Source organism: Dermochelys coriacea, chromosome 10 (assembly GCF_009764565.3).
Source record: "Dermochelys coriacea isolate rDerCor1 chromosome 10, rDerCor1.pri.v4, whole genome shotgun sequence".
In the NCBI taxonomy this organism is placed as follows: Eukaryota; Metazoa; Chordata; order Testudines; family Dermochelyidae; genus Dermochelys; species Dermochelys coriacea.
In genome coordinates, this window is record NC_050077.1 from 65,368,699 (window position 1) to 65,387,169 (window position 18,471).

The 18,471-nt window shown below is 40.9% G+C and overlaps 1 protein-coding gene across 6 annotated transcripts in view; it reads right to left on the bottom strand.

Annotated features, from left to right (window-relative positions):
* Positions 1 to 3,224: 3,224 nt before the first annotated feature.
* Positions 3,225 to 18,471, bottom strand: part of FBN1 (fibrillin 1) — a 217,149-nt gene continuing 201,902 nt past the window's right edge. For all 6 annotated transcript variants that reach the window (XM_038418952.2, XM_043494228.1, XM_038418951.2 and 3 more), the window contains 8 exons: positions 18,115 to 18,240; positions 17,758 to 17,880; positions 15,465 to 15,581; positions 14,234 to 14,362; positions 12,620 to 12,739; positions 8,932 to 9,163; positions 7,550 to 7,727; positions 3,225 to 4,496 (listed from right to left, as the gene is read on the bottom strand). In XM_038418952.2, coding sequence (XP_038274880.1) covers positions 4,107 to 4,496; positions 7,550 to 7,727; positions 8,932 to 9,163; positions 12,620 to 12,739; positions 14,234 to 14,362; positions 15,465 to 15,581; positions 17,758 to 17,880; positions 18,115 to 18,240 — 1,415 coding nt within the window. In that variant the 3' untranslated portion in view covers positions 3,225 to 4,106. The remainder of the gene's footprint in view (positions 4,497 to 7,549; positions 7,728 to 8,931; positions 9,164 to 12,619; positions 12,740 to 14,233; positions 14,363 to 15,464; positions 15,582 to 17,757; positions 17,881 to 18,114; positions 18,241 to 18,471) is intronic.

Here is an 18,471-nt window from a genome sequence, read left to right on the forward strand (position 1 = left end):
GAAATTGTCATTGTACAGGTGAAATTTGGGGGCACACACATTTACCCAATACAGAGTAGGTGTTTAGCCAGGCATCTATACGTTTCTCCCACACTTATGGAGCAGAAGCTAATAGATTTTCTAAAGGTAAAGTTTACTCTGAGGTGTTATTTTGATATGACCACATTAATGCGATGACTAGTGGCTTGTTCTGGTGAGTGTTCAGAAGGGGACACTCAACTTAGATTTTTCGAGCTGACCACAGTTAACACCAAAATGTTACAAAGGGCTAAATTCAGGCCACTTTGAATAAGAAAGTGTGAAGAAGGTCACCAAAGTGAGGTGCAATATTTGCACCCAATCCTAGCTCCCCTCACATCCAGAGACCATGTAATAGCATAGAGAGGGTGGTATAGGATGAGGTCTGAAGGTCATGAGCCGCCTGTTTTTGTACATACTCCATTATCCCTGGTGCCTCCTTCCTGGCTGGGATTGTGCTCTTGGCATGAGTAATCTGTATGTGCACCTGGGCAAAAGTTGTGCGGGTTCCTTCATGCTGGCTGGAATATGGATATCAAATGGAACTTTCTTGGTCTTCTTATTTTTGTCCCCATTTTGAGTGAAAAAAAGGAAGAGGAATTTGAACCCATCTGGTATCTATCCCGGTTCCAAGGAGTATGCATATGGCATTTTAACCTTAGTTGCAATGTACTGATTCTGGCTGAAGTAATTCTGATCCGTAACACTGGGGTGAGGCTTTATTCACTTTAATGCTGTGGCTTTAAAATGGGAACCTAAAAATTGCTTTTTAAAGGTGACATTTGCTAGAAAGAGATGTGAAAGGCTCAGAAGGTACAATCCTGCTCTGTCACTTGGTTTGATCTTAGGTGAGCTCGAATGTCAGCAGTTTGATATAGACTGGTTAGCATCACACTTACCTGTAGAGACAGGTGTCAACTGAACGTGAGTAAGGAAAACAGTCACAGAAAGGTGTGCTCAGAGTTGGTTACAGCAACAGGCAAAGATCAAATGTATCAGAGTCCTAGAGGGCAGGCCCTACCTGTGCTGAGGAACCTAGACTTGTCTGTTTCAGAGCCCAAATCAGAACTTAAACTACAAGCTAGAAACATTTGCATTCACATTTTACTTTGATATGAAATCCCAGCAAGAGCAGCTACCTGGAAATTGGTCTCAGACCGGCTATAAGAAAGACAAACAGTTTGGGTTCTTTGCAAGACTGTTTAAAAGGGAGACTGTGGAAACAGTCATGTCCTGCCAAAATACACATCATCTGTCAAGCTTACAAGATACTGTTACAATACACAGCAAGTCAAGAGACCGGGTTGATATATACAGTAATGAAACATTTTTGTTAAGCTGTATGTTGACCAGAAATTATAATATTTTGGCACATGCATATAAGTTATGCACAAATTCACTTGCTAAAAGCCACAATTATTTCAAAGAGCTAAAATATGTATCACCATTTCCCCAACTCTAATATGAAAACTTTTACGTACAAAACCATACTAAAGCTCCTCCTCCCCTTCCACTCTACCACAGGCTTAGAGCCTCTGTGAACCCACTACCAAGTCAAATACAAGAAAATGATTGTATTTAATTGCTCTTGTAGGTTCCACAAACACTATTGGCTTAGTGCAATATCACTCTTTGTTGTTCATCTCAAATCCAGGAGTAATTAAGAAATGACACTCACATCAATAATTATTGAAGCTAAAAATTCTAAATTACATTGGCAGGATACAGAGGCAAATCTCAATTCGGGCCCAATCCTGCAAAGAGACACACCTGGGTCTGAACCCTTTAAAGGGACATTGTCAAGATTTTGTAGCATAACATTGGAATTGTTCAAATATGGTGTTTAGCTGACAAAGAGAACATTCTGATTTCTAAACATTTCTTGTTTGAATACATCACTCCATGGCACAGAAATACTTTAAAATAGTCTCTTTTTGTGGGACCTCCGAAATCACAATATTTCAAACTGCCTTTTTTCCCCCTGCAGTTTCAGTTAACAAAGATGATTTTCAGAGCTGTGCAGACAACACTGAGGCTGCTGGAGCACGATCAAACATAGGTTTGGCATGATAAGGTGTTCTATAAAGGTTTACATGTTAAATGAAGAAATCTACTTGACATTGTCTGTAGATTTCTCTAAAATAATTCCTTTTAGTTCCTCTCAGTTTTTATGTACAGGAAAGAAAAAAGAAATATAAACTCCAATGTACATGCCTTCACTGGCATTAAAAAAAACCTCACTATCTATTGAAATGGGAATGGTATTTACAATTGTAAAACTCTGAATATGTTTTGCTATATCTAATCAACATGTGGAAAATATGCTGTTCACAACTGTGGCACTATGGTAAATAAAACCAGACATGGCCTACTGAAGACATCATGGTGACCCTCTGTGTGCCAACTTCTTTTAATATTATTTAGCTGGTTATGGAGAAAAAAATCTGATTACAGAAAATAATATCCCTCTGAGTGAATTATTACAGAACATTTCCCTTTTACAAACTATTGTCGCTCAGTATATTTCCATCTATCAACTACAATGCTGTCCAATCAAGTTTTTCCACTGTATTTTCAGTGCCACGAATTGTTCTCTTTTCTTTTGGATATTACATTCTCACATATCAATAGAATGTTCTTTTCTTGCTAAAGTGTTAGCTTGTACCACTTCATAGACAAACACTGGCACCTTCACATTACGCATGTCATATAATTTGCAGTTGATTTCAATACTGGATTATCCCTTTGTAATCAACCTTGGATTATTTGACAATAGATGTCATGCGGAGGGGAGGAGGAGGAAGAATGGTATACTTTATGCATGCCAAAGGGGCTTTAGGAGACACGACTTTTGAAATGAAATGCACATGTTTTCCAAATAATGATTTAACATCTGATTTTGCATGTTTTGGCTATTAGTTACTGATTGACAGGATTATTTAGGTCAGGTCACTGGAAATGTTCTAACTTGCCCTTTGGGAGCTACATTTTAAAGAATTCCATTGCTGAATTAGTATTGTGAATAATTCTGTATTTCTCTTCTGTCTTCCTCCGCAGGAAGACTGAATAAACTACAGATGCATATATTCAGTAATGAATCACCTATACATGCAGTATATCCCATGCTATACAGGAATGCATGAAGCATAAACATTCAGTCTAGTGTACTGAAGAACTGGTATTAGCAAGAACACAAAGTCACAGAATAAACTAAAAAACCCACTGTTTTATTGTGACGTTGAACCCTTGTTGATATGAATGATTATGGGTATTCTTGACATGTATTACATAATGTCATAGTGTAGGATGGCACTGATTATCATCTGACTTCTGAGAATGTTTAATGGTCCCTACTGACCTCAGTGCATTTTGATAAGTCACAGAAATTTCATCATCAGGTTTGTGTATACAGTTAACAAGTAGTTGGTCTTTATAAGCACCATTACAAACCCTCACATTAAGGGTATTATTAATCTAGTTTACAAATGCTTCATTGATAAAAATAGCATGATTACAGTATACACACACTTAATTTACATGTACTGTATTATAGGCATAACTGAGATAAACTACTGAGCTAACTTTGGTTGATTGAAGTATGTAGACTGAATAATTGCAATTTTGGCTTCTAAGTTGTGTAAATATTACAGTGCATTTATAAATCTAGATTGAAAATTTACGAGCACCAAATGGATATCATAAATGGCTGACCTAGTAAGTTGTAGTTGGAGAAGCAAAGTTTAAGAATTACAAAAATAGAGAAGTCCATCAGTTGAAAGCACGTTCTTGTACCTCTGCTGAAATGATGTGTCTCAGCATCAGTGGCCAACCTCCAATGATAAAAGTCCCAGTTTTCAAGATTCAACATATCAAGGTAGCTCAGCTACACTTTAAGAAGCCTGAGAAAGTGGTTGTTTTGAGCTAGGGTATTCATCCTGTACCTTGCTTATGTAATAATATAATAGTGCTCATTCATACAAATGTACTCATAAAAGACTGTACCTATGATATGGAGAATCTGATTGGGAGGAACATTCAGTCCTACCTATCTATCTTTGGTTTTAATTATTTGGTCTTTGGTTGATGAATTAATGAAGCAAAATCTGAATTTTCATTTTCAGGTTATCTCCCAGCTCACCACTGAGGTAGTCTTTGTCATGTTTGTCTTCAAGCTGGTTAAGTTCCTTCTTTTTATAGAGAGGAATACTACTGATTTGTAATGAGTAGGTTCCAGGTATTGGCTTCTTCTTTGTGAAATGAAGGTAGCTTATCCCTTCCTTCTGATTGATTCTAAAGAAACCGTCTTCGTTTCCAGAGTCAATTAAATATCGGTTGTGATTTGTCAGTGTTGAGAGAGCGGGAAGAAGTTCCAGGATGCGATCTTTGTTATTAAGCCCCGAGGTGTTGAAGGAAAAGATGGCTATTTTTTCACTATCCCAACTGGCAAGACTGACTTCTGGTTCCATCTCAGGTTGATCCTGCACAAGAACACTAACATTAGTCTCTGCTTTGTCACAGAACAGTTTCATCCATTTATAAACATTTCTTTCCAATTTAAGAGGCCATCTAATAAAAAAGTTGAAAAGAAAACTATATTGTTGCCTGTCTTAAATGCCAGGCAACCCCACTTGCTCCAACTGACTTGCAGAGGGTCTAGGTCAGAGCAGGATTTGAACCTTGAACTGAGCAGTTAGTCCTGTGTATGAAGGCAAAAGAAAAGAAAGTCTTAGTTACTTGCAATTAGCATTCTCTGTATGGGTCATCTCAGGCATGCACTGAAAGACACTGCATGCTGCACATGGCTCTCAGAGCCTTTGAGATGATGCATTTCAGAGTTCAGACCCTTTACTCACCCTCCACACACACTGGGTGCACACACCTGTGTCACACTTCCCAGTCTGTCCAAAGCAGTAGTGAAGTGAAGCTAACAATGAGCTGCGTGAGGTAATGTGGTTGGTGGAGCAGGCAAGTCATTTACATGCGTGTGACTTAGTTTTCTTCTTTACCAGCTTTCCTCTACCTAAGCACTCTGTTGGAACAGGCTTCCAACAGCTTCTGTGCTACAGACTAAGGGAGCTGGAGATGAAGTGGGTGTCAGCTCTTACCTCTAAGGACACATCTACACTGAAGCCGGAGTTGTATTTTCCTGCTCGAATAGATTGCACTGACTTTGATAGAGCTACAGTGCTAAAAACAGCAGCGTAGCTGCTGTTGTTAGTGGTAAGAAGTATTAGGTGCCCTGAATACAACCTAGGGTCTTGGGATGGGATTATATTCAGGGTGGCTAATGTCTCCCATCATCACCTGCACTGTGGCACCTATGCTGCTATTTTTAGCACACTTGCGCTATCAAAGCTTGCATGTGTACATCTACCCAGTGTGGGGGACATTACACCTGCAGTGCCAGTGCAGATATAGCTGAAGTCAAGGTGATTGAGCTCATATAACACATGAGCTAAACTCCACTGAGATGAGTTATTAGCAACATTTCTATAAGGCAGAGTTTCAGGGAACATAAAAGAATGTCAGCTGGAACGATATTATCTTTGAAACTTCCTGCAGCAGGCAAGGGTATGCCTGTATAATTCTTCAGCCATAGGGACAAACTGCCCTTCATCAACTAGCAAACATGCAAAGCTTTGAAACCCTGATGATTTTTAGAGAACAGTTATCCAACCTGTGGCATTCCAGCTTGCTTCACACTCAACACAGCTTCTTCTTCAAGTATATTTATTGTGCTTTACTAAATCATTGATCTTGCATGATTATACACTTTGCAACAATTTCAAGGGGCCCAGAGAAGTGCACCCAAAAAACTTTTGCGTGGGCAAAACCCCCCTACTTTTGCACATATGGATCATGTACCTGTGTACACAACTTGGCTTGCACACACAAACTTGAGTTATTTTACATATGTGAAGGGTGTCCCTGATACTCCGTGTTAGCACATGAAAAGATGACATATCTGCACATGCAAATATATATATGCTGAAAGCATGCAGGACGCTTAGCTCAGTAAATGTGCATGTGGTGCAGGGACATTTTAGGAGGCCCTTTAAAGTTTTCTGGGTTTCACTCATCACGATGCACAACTCAGAGGGCAAAACTCAGAGGGCAGGGAATGAATTAAATGCCCTTGGATCTGGTGGCATTTCTAAAGTAAATTAATTAAAATTTCTCAAAAAGAAGAATATGAATTTTATAGTATACCTTAATTGAAGGAAGTTCTCTGGCCTGTGCTATACAAGAGTTCAGACCAGACAATCACAATGGCCCCTTCTGGCCTTACAAACTATCAAAGGAGCCAAATCCTGCAGCCCTCAGTTAAACAAATCTCCCACCAAGATGAGTGAGAATTCTGCCTGAGTCAGAGTGCAGAATTTAGTCAATGGACAAGTTGAACCTGCCACTATGACTTCTTGTGCACAGGCACTGTACGGTGCTGGAAACAGGAGGAGTCTAACTTTTTCTGCCAGGCAAGTGAAGAACAGAACAGGGTTATGACCGTTTGAACACCGAAGTTACTCGCTTTTGTCAATTCAAAACAAACCATAAGGATGAGGCTGATGCAGTGTTTATTTTCCTTTGAATCGATTTTAAGGAATGTTTACTAAAAATGAAAAGAAAACGATCTCCCATTGGAGTGAGTGAACGGCGACTTGTAAATAGGTGCAACTAGTTGCACGACACACTGTTTTTCATGTAAATACAGGTTGTTACGTCATCTATTATTAACATTATTTGGTGCAAGAGGAGGAGGGGCAGTTGGCTGAGCAACACAGCAGATTGTAGTAATTTAAATTTCAGTTACCCCAACCTAAAGATGTGCATTAAGCCTACTGGTCACTCCAGTGACCTTCCAACAATTATGTTCTGAATTCAGCTTCCAGCTCTGCTATCTGGGCCACACAGGGAGAACACTATTTGCCTGACTGTCTCTGACAGTCTTTGGTCCAAAGCCAGAGTTGTGAGTGACCAGAAGCACGTCCACATACCTCGTGAAAGGTTGCAGTGACTGGATGCACAGGAATCCCAGCGGTTTCTGTATTTAGCCTTTGGAACACAATATTTTCTTTGTAGAAAATCCCACCGGCTCCATGCTCAACAGTCCCTTTCAGTGGGGGACTCACCCACTCCCAGAACTAAGTGTCCTTGGTTTGAGACCACAAGGTAACAAAAAAAAAAAGTGTTCTACACTCATGCTGTCCTTTGACATCGAGAACTGTCCTCGCTCTTGAGCTCACCCCTTGCTGGAGAGTTCGAGGGGCATTTAGCTTTAGTGTTTGACAAGAAACAGGAAATGAGCAAGTGTGTTAGGATCTTCCAAAGATGACCTCTCCCCGATGACTGTATCTTCAGAAAGCCCCCCCCCCAGGCATGCAAAGTCCCAGAGCAACTCCTTGGGCCATGTTGAACTTACATGCCTGGTTGCAGTCTGAATTTTTCCATCTAGATTCTTTCTTTGTACCTTAAGTCTCTCATTCTGGCTCTCAGAAAACAGCCCAAATCCCTCCCCAAGAAGGACAATTACCTCTGCTTCATATGCAATGGTTTCATTAGTGCTTCTGCGCTTCCTTCCTCTCTTGGGATAACCGTTGATTTTACATTCATAGCACGCCTCAGGGGAGAGAGAGTTGTCATCTACTTCATCGCTGATGGGCAATTCTTGACCATGACCTTTACCCAGTCCCACTCCAGAAACACAGTGTCTGATGAATTAAGAAATGCAAATTAGTTTCATGAAATTAGTTCCACCCCTCAAGAAAAACCCCATACAACATTAAGAACTTGTACTGCTCTAAACACACAGAAAAATAACGTAGCCAATTTAAGTGGCAAAATTCCTACTGAGGTAAATAGGCCGAATTCTCTTCTCAGTCACACTTTGGCTTCAGAGAAATTGGCCCAACGGGGCTTTGCCTAAAAAAGGCCTGCAATGTTTGGCCCTATGTAAACACTTAATGATTCAGAAACACAGGCCCTGATTTTCAAAAGTAGCTAGTGATTTCGGGTGCCCAAACCGAGACACCTTGATGGGGGATATTCAGGAAGCACTGAGCCTCTTGTCTTAAATGCCTCAAGTTGGGCAACCAAAAATCATTGGTCACTTTTGAAAATGGTGGATGGGACAAAGATCCTGGCCTACAAAGTGCTTGAGCTGAGATTCTTCACACACCTAAAAGTCCCAATGAAGCTAATGGAAGTTTAGGCACCCAAAGACTGCAGACCCAGGTCTGTATTTTGTAGATTGCACATGAAGTTCTAATGAACATTATTCTCTAATTTTTCATGCCAGCACAGACATATACAGAAAATAATTCCCTTGGAACTTCGATGCCATTCAACTAGAAACTCAGGACCACTCCAATATAAGGATATTTCATTCTAATGTCATCAGTAAAAGACTGGGATAACAGTGATTGTCTTTAGAGCCATACAATTCCCCTTTCCTTAGAGAGGAGCTCTATGCTGCACAGGAATCAAGTTCATACTGAGGGGGGAAATCTCCCTAGTGCACAGCTCAGGTACGTGGGGTAGGTGCTAGAGTTCTTTGTAGTAGGACAAAAGGAAGGGAGGAATCTTCCCTCCCAACAGGAGTGTCTCAGCAGACACTACTCCAGCTTGTAGTATCCTTTGTGGCCCTGAGCCAAACTTCCTTGGCAAGGCCTAGAGAATTCATCTTGCTATAGATCCGTCATCCCCACCTTCATCTCTCCTATGGCCCTGCCTCATCTCCCTTGCAGAACTTGGCTCCAAGCATGGGAGGGAGTGTGAAACTCTTGTACGCCTTCCCCAAATCCCACCCCTTTCCCAGCAGCTCTGCGGCCATTGGTTCTGCAGCTCCACAACCAGAGGCAAGGGAGCAGATTTTGCCGCCTAAGGCCTATTAGTTTAAATATGAGAAGCCCTTACCCTTGTCCTATCCTGAAGTAACCAGGTGGGCATCCACAGACATAGCCACCATCAGTATTTGAACAACCATAACTGCATGGGGCTTGTGCAGAACTGCATTCATTGACATCTTGGCAGCCTCCACTAAATTGTTCATACTGAAATCCGGTAGGGCACATACATTTATAGCTTCCCAAAGTATTGTGACAAGATGCTCCTCCACAAACGTGTGCACTGAGGCATTCGTTTTCATCTGGAAGGGAAGCACAGGAGATTAGAAACTGGTTTTTATCTTTAGGATTAATTCAGCCTATTCCTCCCCTCTGTAACTTTAGAAAGGCCTAATCTGGATAACTGAACAGATTCAAACATGCTGCCTCATCAGATATCCAAATCCAAGAACAGGGCTCTGCCTCATCCCTGGCTGCTGCAGCAGGCCCTAGGAGACTACTGCAACCAGAGTAACACAGAGCAACCTTTGGGCTACTCTATACCATACCAGAAGCTGTTTCAGCTCCCAGCCAGCCCAGTTCAAGGGAGCAGAACAGTAGCTTAAGTGCCACCTTCCCCCCCACTCTTCTCAGCTATGCCAAGTGTAAACTGGATGAAGCTGAAGAGCTGGCCTGGTAACACCATATTTATTATATTGTAAAACACTAAGGGGAAAGAGTGAAGAAATAAAGCATGACAGTTTCTGTAAGCACTGAATCTTTTTTTGATTCAAAAAGGAGATATAGATGAGGTACAGTTCCTTACAGAAGAAATGAGCAGTAAAAGTATAGTATTAAAGCACCCTTTGCAAGCATATGTAAATATTAAAGGTGGACAAAGTTTGGATCTGCACTTTCCCCCAGTTCAGTGGTATGGTGAGTAGGAGGTCAGGTTGGACTCATCTACAGTAAATATATGGCTTATTGTTCAGGATGTTTTCTCCAATATGGCAAATTGAAAGAGTGCCTTGAGATTTATTAATGCTACTGTTCTGTGACAAAGTTTAGCTATTTTTCTATATTTTAGAAGCAATCCCTTAAATTTCTTGCAATATTGAGTTATGGATTGGCACAAAACAGAACTGTCTGGGCTAGAGAAGCAGTCATACACTGCACAAGACATGGGAGGAACCAAAGCATTCTTTGGTGATTAACTAAATGTGTGTTGCAGCAACATCAAAAAGTCCCTGTACACTTCATATAATAAGGTCAAAAAGACAAAATTATTTGCAGAGTCAAGATTGCCAAATTACATGAAGGAAAGGTCTTGCAAAAGCTTATGACACAAATTCTTCCCCTGTGGTATGCCCAGGGGCCCCAGCTTAATATCTAACCATACTTAAGAAATCATATTCTTACATTCAGGAAATAGTAGAATCTAGAGCCTGACCTTGACTCCCTAAAGTCCACAGGGGTTTAATCATTAACTAAAATGAGGACAGGTTTGGGTTCTATGTCACTAACTATGGCTCAAACCTACATACTTAATTGCTGCTGAACTCATGGTTATCTTGCCTACATTATGCATGTAAATTTGGGCTATAAGAAGGTTATAGCAACCACAGCAACTAGGGAGCCAAAATTGAACTCATTTTACCCAATTTTGAATCAAAAGGGTTCTCAACCTTTTTCTTTCTAAGCCCCCCAGCATGATATAAAAACTCCACGGCCCGGCTGTTCCACAACCTTTTCTGTATATCCAGTAGATTAAAAACCAGGGCTGGCATCAGGGGATAGCAAGCAGGGTAACTGCCTGGGGCCCCATGCCACAGGGGCCTGCAAAGCTAAGTTCTTTGAGCTTTGGCTTCACCCAGAGCAGTGGGGCTAAGGCTTCAGCTTCAGCCTCAGTGAGTTTAACAGCGGCCCTACTCTCTGGTTTATTTTGGCAGACCCTGAAATCTGCTCGCGGCCCCCTAGTGGGCCCCGGACCCCTGGCTGAGAACCACTGAACTAGAATTTAAGTATTGATTTCCATTTATAGGGGGGTTGTGCTGAGGAAAAGAGGAGAAAAATCCAGTGGAAAATGATATAGTAAATATACCCTATAAAGAGGATCCACTGGTATCAGCCCGGCTTATCAGGGGTTCACTCATTTCTAACAAACATTGGTAGCATATGCTTCACTTTAGCTAGAAAAATGGGTTTCAACTGTGGAATCATCCTGCAAGACATGGGTTTCAACTGCAAGCAATAAAGATTCAAAATATAGTTTGAGGCGCTCAGAGAGAGTTTCTCCATCTTTGATTCAAGAGAGCTGGAAATTACAGTTTATTCTTTTCAGGTTATTTTTAAAAGGGTGAATTAAACCCCAAATTAAATCAAATCTCCCGCTCCCCCCACATTTAATTAAATCTTTCCATAACCAAACCATTTTTGAATGAGCCTCAAATTCCCCTGCATGTAAACCACACTGAGCGCTGGAACAGAAATGTCTAGACTCCCCTTCCAGGGCTGTGTAATATGTCAGAAAGTTTGGTAAACATAATTAAAAGCAGAGACCTCCCTAGAGCAGCCGAAAGATAACGCACAAAGGCATTTTTATATGCTCTTAAAAACAAACAGTGCCAAACAAAGAGTTATGAGGCCCTTAATTATCAAAGATGGGGTCATCAAACATATCTCTTTAGCCATCCATGCAAAACTGCAGCTTGTGTGGAACCTAATTAAATCCGACTGGAAATACATGGAATCCTAGCCAGCAGAAAAATAATGTGTCTCTCATTTGAATACAGCAGGTTCATGTTGCCCTGCTGCAGAACAATACAGAGTTGTTTCCTAGGACTTCTGAGACAAGTAGGGCACAAATCCGTTTGCTGAAGTCATATTGAAGAGTAACATTCTCCATAAGTAACCCCACTGATGTGGGTCACAGCAACTTGGGAAGTAACCAAATTTTAGATGGGGACCAAATGTTTCATTTTAATCTGCAGGTGAATTTATTTCCTAACACACTGAAGAATCAATAGCAGAAACAGTGTTTGGTAGGTGCTCCTTGCACATTTTACCCCTAAGCTCTGGGGAAGTATCTTTGGGCAGATACAGTCAAATCTGGCTGAATTTTGACAAATCATGTTTTAGCTTTGTAACGTGGGCAAACCTCCACAAAGCATTAGGAGAACCTATCATTCATGCATGAGATCTCAGCAGATTTTAAAGCTAGTTCTCAGGCACAACAGTCCAGTTGTGGGACTGTAGCTAAAAGATGGAGGTGCAGATGCAGCAGGATTGTTCTGGAATATTAGATGCTTGCAAAGTGTTGTGCTAGATGGTTAACTTACAGGTCTATTACAATCCAAGTACAGGGTTTGATTCTGCCATTTGTTATGTGTCGTCAACTCTCAGTTTGAGTCCCGTCTGAGCAATGACTGAGAGACCGCTGAGTAAGGTTTTCTGCATTTGGGCCATGTCTGAGTCAACAGAGTACTTAAGCATATGAGTAGTAGTTCTCCTGAAGTCAGTGGGACTACTCACTACCACTCACTTAGCTCTGACTGAAGTGCTTTGCTGAAGCAGGGCTTTGGCCATTGGACTTCAATGGGAGTTGAGTGTGCTCAGAATGTCACGAGAGGGGCTCAGTATCGTATCAGGGTTGCCTTCTGCTGGACAGAGTTTTATGAAATACACGGCTAAACAAAATACAGAAACAAAACCTCCCCCCCCATCTTGTTGCTAACACAATTATAGTGTATTTTATTTTGTTAACAAAGACAGTGACTTGCCAACACATTGGTTCCACTGGTAATGCTGGAGATATCCATGTGGGCAGCTACACCTGTATCCTCCAATTATATTCTGGCAACCATGCTGGCACCGGTGGTTTCCATCACATTCATCAACATCTAAAAGGGTGACACACAGTCCAAGTGTCAGGAATTCTCTCTTCTCAACGGAGATATTAACCACGCATTTTCCATGGTTTCTGAAAAAGGTTTTTTTCTTTTCTTTTTAATCCTACTATCCTCCCAAATCAGTGTCACGTGATCAGTGAGGAGAATTTGTGAAAGGTGGGCAAATATGAGTGGCAATATAAAACTGTAAGATAGAGGAATATCAGAAAAGGAGTAAGCTAACTTCAGTGGCTTTTTGTGTTAGTTCCCTCGTCATTTGGGAATTTCTTTATGACACAAAATGTGATCATCTTTTTAAAAAATAATTTAAAAATTGAAAGCAGTGTATCCTAGAAACAGTGGCCTGTGAAATATTTTGCTCAGAATTTAAGCAGTATCCATTAAGTATTGTTGCATTCCTTAAGAATGGAGCATTTATGACTGAATGGAAGCACTGGCAGACAAAAAGATGTAAATGAAGGCCATTTAAAAAAGAATATAATGTGCATTTTAAACCTGCATTGAAAGATTAAATAAAATTTGTCATAAAAAAGGACTGGTTTTTATTAAACATTTCAGGTTCTATCTTTCTGAACCTTTTTCTTCACAAATTCTATTAACCTTCATTACTCAGGCATCAATCACTCTTCTACTTCACACATGCAAGAAGTGAATTACACGCTGAAATTGACTTTGCATAGTGCGCCTTTGTGCTTCATACTGTAATCCTTCTTCTAAACTAGACAGAAAGAGCCAAATTCAGAGCTGGTTTAAGTTAATGACATTGCATACACTTGCTTATTCCAGCTTTGAATTGGTCCCTGGATGCAAATGACTTCAAATAACTGGGTACAGCTCCTACTTACTTCAATGAAAGTGAAACTGCATAGCTGAGAGCAATGTGTGTGAGTATTTCCTTGTGTACTCGCATCAGATGCATGCTTACTGTTCCTTTCTTCTATGGGGCATGTATATGAAGCCAAATTCATTCCTGGCGCATCCACTGAATTCAATGAAGTTGTGTTTGCTTTCACCAGGACTGAATAGGATCCACACAGTAGAATTCCCTTCCACACTTGCAGACAGAGCCATCAGAAAATCAAGGTGTCCAGGATTTTCACCTCATTGTCTGTGTTTTGCTTTCTGGATATCTTATTATTTGAATGTATATCAAAGCTGATCTACAAATAGCAACAACTCCCACGGGAAGGGAAGGAGTTCACAAATTCTGGGGCAAAATTCAACAGGAAGCCACCAAGCAATGTTCAGTTTGGAACAAAGGTGCTTGGCTCAGCACAGAGGGAAAATCACCCTCTCCTTATGCATTTGGGGAGAAGTGAAAGGAAATCCAAGAGGAACCCTCTTATTCCCAAAATTCCCAGTGGGGCAGCGGAAGTCTGCGTGCTGTGGTCTTTGAGTTTATGATGCCAGATGCCCCAGGCTCATCCTGTTGGGACAATAGAAGACCAGAGGGCTCAAGCTGTCTGTAATATTTACTGTGCCTACCTTCACAGCTGAGTCCAGTCTGGTCAAGGGAGAAGCCACGCTGGCATTCACACGTGAAACTTCCTGGTGTGTTCTGGCAAATACCCCTGGCCCCACACAGATTGATTTCAGAGGCACATTCATTATTATCTAAAGGTAAAAGAGATGAAAGTATTATTACTGTTCTGCAAGGTAATTACTCATCTTGAAGATGATCATTCAAGGATGTTAATAGTATAAGAGTGCATGAAAAGCAGAAAAGAAACGTAAGTGACACAAGACATTGACATGACTGACACTGTGCTCCTTTCCATCCTATACCTTGCACCAAAGAAATGGGAGAGAGAAATCCCTACTTTTCCACTTGACAACACTAGCAGGAGATACAATATGAAGGGAACTGCTCTCAAACCTTCATGCTGGATCCTGACAAATATTCTGCTCTCCTTGTGTACACAGCATGGACACTGGTGCCGTGGGAGCGCAGAATACTGGAATCAAGATCCAGATTGCAGAACCGAAAAGGAGAGATTCTTTTTTACACTGAAACTGTTCTAATATGGATGTATACATAGGTCAAGTCGTTTAAATGTAAACATTTAGGGCCAACTTATTAAAGATACCTTAACATGGCACCCAACTACAGGCACAACATTGAAACTGCTGCTAACTAGTGAAGAAAGGGCAAGAAAGATGTACAGTGCTATCAGTATACAGTCCTTGCACTTGGGGAATTCAGACTTGAGTGCAGGAAACAAGGGAAAGGGGGAGGGAGGAAGGGCCTTTTTTCCACCTCTGCCCCTACTGTTTCATCCAGTGCAGTCCTCCTCTGTCCCTAGGTCTCTAACTACCTGATTTGCTGGTGCATTCATATAGACACCAACACACTCTCATTTATACCAACAACTAATTGCAGGTGCAAAATATAGAGGCTGTTTAAAAAAACATGGCTCTGTGTACAAACATATCAGTTTCTTCTACAGTAAATAATTGGTACTAGCAGACACAGCAAAGAAAATTTGTTTGCACAACAAACTTATTAGGCCAAATTCCATCCTTTGTGGTTGCCCCAGTGTAAGTGGGAGCAGAATTTGGTCCAGTATTTCAGCATAAACAGCTTCCATTTCTGCACCTCATTTCTTCTGGAAGATGAAGTGACCATCCTGTTACAATACTGTCAGGAATGAGACGCAATACGAATCCTCAAATGGGAGTTTCCACTTAATGAAGAGCAACGTCCAATGTCACTTACCAATACACGCTGTATGATGCTGAGTGAAACCAGGAGGACATTTACAAGTGAAGCCCCCTATGGTGTTGACACACAGGAACTGGCAGTTATGCTGTTTCGTTGCACATTCATCGAGATCTGAAAGAGTAAGCCAACATTCCTTCCATTTTCAATCCCTACCAAGGTGCTGACATTTCAATGTTGACACTGAGAGAAGTGGCTGCAAGTTAGCGGTTCAACGTACAAATATTTTGTAGAGGAGTAAAACGTAAAACTACATTGCATAGGCCTGGCCCAGTACTCTAGCAGAGCAGAACGTGCTACCAGTCAGAGGACCTTGCCTGATGTCAGCTAGTGGGACAGGAGAGCTTCAGGCAAGTAACATTACATTTTGATTGATTTATGTAATGCCCTTAATATCAAAGAGCGGAGTAAAGCCCCTGTAGGTTACAACAGCAATTACAAACTTGGCATAGGAAATGTCATTTTACTTTGTCATTATTGTTTAAATAGTTCCTTTGGGATTACAGCCCACTTCAGCAGAATACAGTTTATAGCCTGCTGGGGCTCCTTTGGAAGACAACTGACTTCAGTGGTAGCAGGCACTTATTTTGTAGTAGCATCTATCAGACAAATGATAACGATGGCTCTGATGCTGGAGTGGGTTCCCTTAGAGCAGACTGTGATGGGCAGGTAGAGTCCTTTTTAATAGAGTAGGACTACATGTGAAGGGAGCTAGAAGCCATTGAAGGACTGGAGATCTGACCTAAAAATGCTTTTACAGATTGAAATAATGTGTGCCAGAAGACAGCATATTGTATAAATTACACAAATTATGGACCAAATTTTCAAATGGTAGAGCCCCATTTGCATGTATATTAAAATACATATGCAAAGGTGCTTCCACAGTATTGCGCACCTTTACCACAAATAGGATATTGCAGATGCGATCAGGAATTTAAGTGCACAGCTACCTAGTTGCCTATGCAGTTGCAGTAAATGTATGCGCGGATGTGCAATTGCACAAGCTCCTCTTTGCATGTGGAGCTCCATGTGCTCAGTGCTCCAGCACTGAAAAAATTGATTCTCTAGGATGAATACATGTTAGCATGCAGCCATAAAGCCAGCAACAAAGGGAGAGCAAAATGGAAGTTACTGGCGATAGAGAAAATGTCATCATTTTAAGATGAAATTTGAAAAGAGATGGAAATTGGATAAGATGTAGAGCTACAGAGGGACTCTTCCAGATGACAAAGCCTGCAGAAGAGAGGTCTCTCCGACCAATGGTTTTGTCGAAAGACACAAAGAGGAGGCAGAAGCAGTGGAGAGGAGGAGAGATAGAGAATATCCCTGAACTGGATCTGCATGGGGGCACCAGTGAGGCTGTTTGAGAAATGAGGTTTATTGGTAGTTCCTCTTGGGACTTGTGAGAAAGCGGGCAGCAACAGTGGAGAGCTTGATTGTAGGGCACTGGGACCTGAAAAAGCCATGGAGCCAGGAGTTGCTTTAGACAAGAGGAGGAGAAATGAAGGCACAGATGAGGGTTTCAGAATTGGTGGAGTCAAAACAGTTATATGCTTAGGCAATATAGACTCAGACTTTAAGGCCAGAAAGGACAATCATGATCATCTAGTCTGACCTCCTGCACATCGATGGTCACAGAACTTCACCCACCCACTCCTGTAGTAGGCCCTTCACCTCTAAATTATTGTCTCTTCCTGTCAAAAGGCAGTTTTGTAGACAGGAGAGGTGTGGGAAGAAAGGTGAGGGTTGAGCTTGATTCCAAGGTTACTGGGAGATGGGAGTCAAGGAAGGAAATGGAGGAGACAGAGTATTCTCCTCTCCTTCATTTTCCTCTCTCACCCACTGCTGCAGGAATGGTTAGTTAAAACACTGCTGATGCTTGACAGCATATTGCAAACATTCCATCTGAGCTACTATAACTGGCATTAATTAAAATGAAATTATTATTGCAAGGCATGGCTTAAATCAACATGCTTAAAATCAGAAGAAAAATTATTTATACCAGGGAGCAAATATTGAGAAAGAAAAGTCTTAAAAAATATTCACTGCTATTACTGTGACTAGAATATTCCAACTGTCTCCAATATTTTTGGGCTCGCCTCTGCTCTCACATTTACTCCAGTTTTAGACAGCAGAGTTCAGTGGAGATACTCCTGATTTACACCAGAGTCAGTGAGATCAGAGTCAGACCCTTGGCACGTATGTTGGTAGCTATTTGTCTGTGAAATGTATCTTTGGGCAGATACAGTAAAATCTGTGAAACGTAGAGTTCCTCCATTCAAATTTTCACCTTTACAGCTTCTTCCATCCTCTTGTAAGATGTACCCTTTTGGACATGAACACTGGTAACTCCCTTCTGTGTTCTTGCAGATGAAATTGCAAGGCTTAGGGGACTGGTTACATTCATTCAGATCTAAAATAAGAAAACACAGACTCTTTTTGGCGCTATCAACTAAGATTTGTAATGAAGAGTTAAAAATATTCAGTAGTTTATTTCGCACAAAAATATTCCCCCAAAGCCTGGTAACAAGTGATGTTTTGTTTTCCAATGATGAAAGAAAACCCTCATTTCTTATTCCTGTAAATTTCCATTCAAATTCATCTCTTTAGTAATGTACTGGCAGGTGTAAAATAATGGAAAACCTACCTATGCAAAGGGTGCCCGTTATATCTGGAGTATAGCCAGGTTTACATATGCAGCGATATGATCCTCTCTCATTGATGCACTCTCCATTCCGGCAGACATCGTGAATAACCTTGCACTCATCAATATCTGCAATGCAATAAATATAAATTCAGAGAGAAGACAAATAATAGGAAATTACTGTACAAATTCAGTGAGACTTCTATGTTTTGACAAGAAAAATGCAACATCCAAATAATGAAATGCTCCATGCATTTAGGAGGCTTGTATCTTTAGAAAGAAAAATATGGAAGGATTTAGGCAATGCAGCACAAATTTAACATTTAAATGTAATGAGCAAGCTTTAAATGCAAATGAATA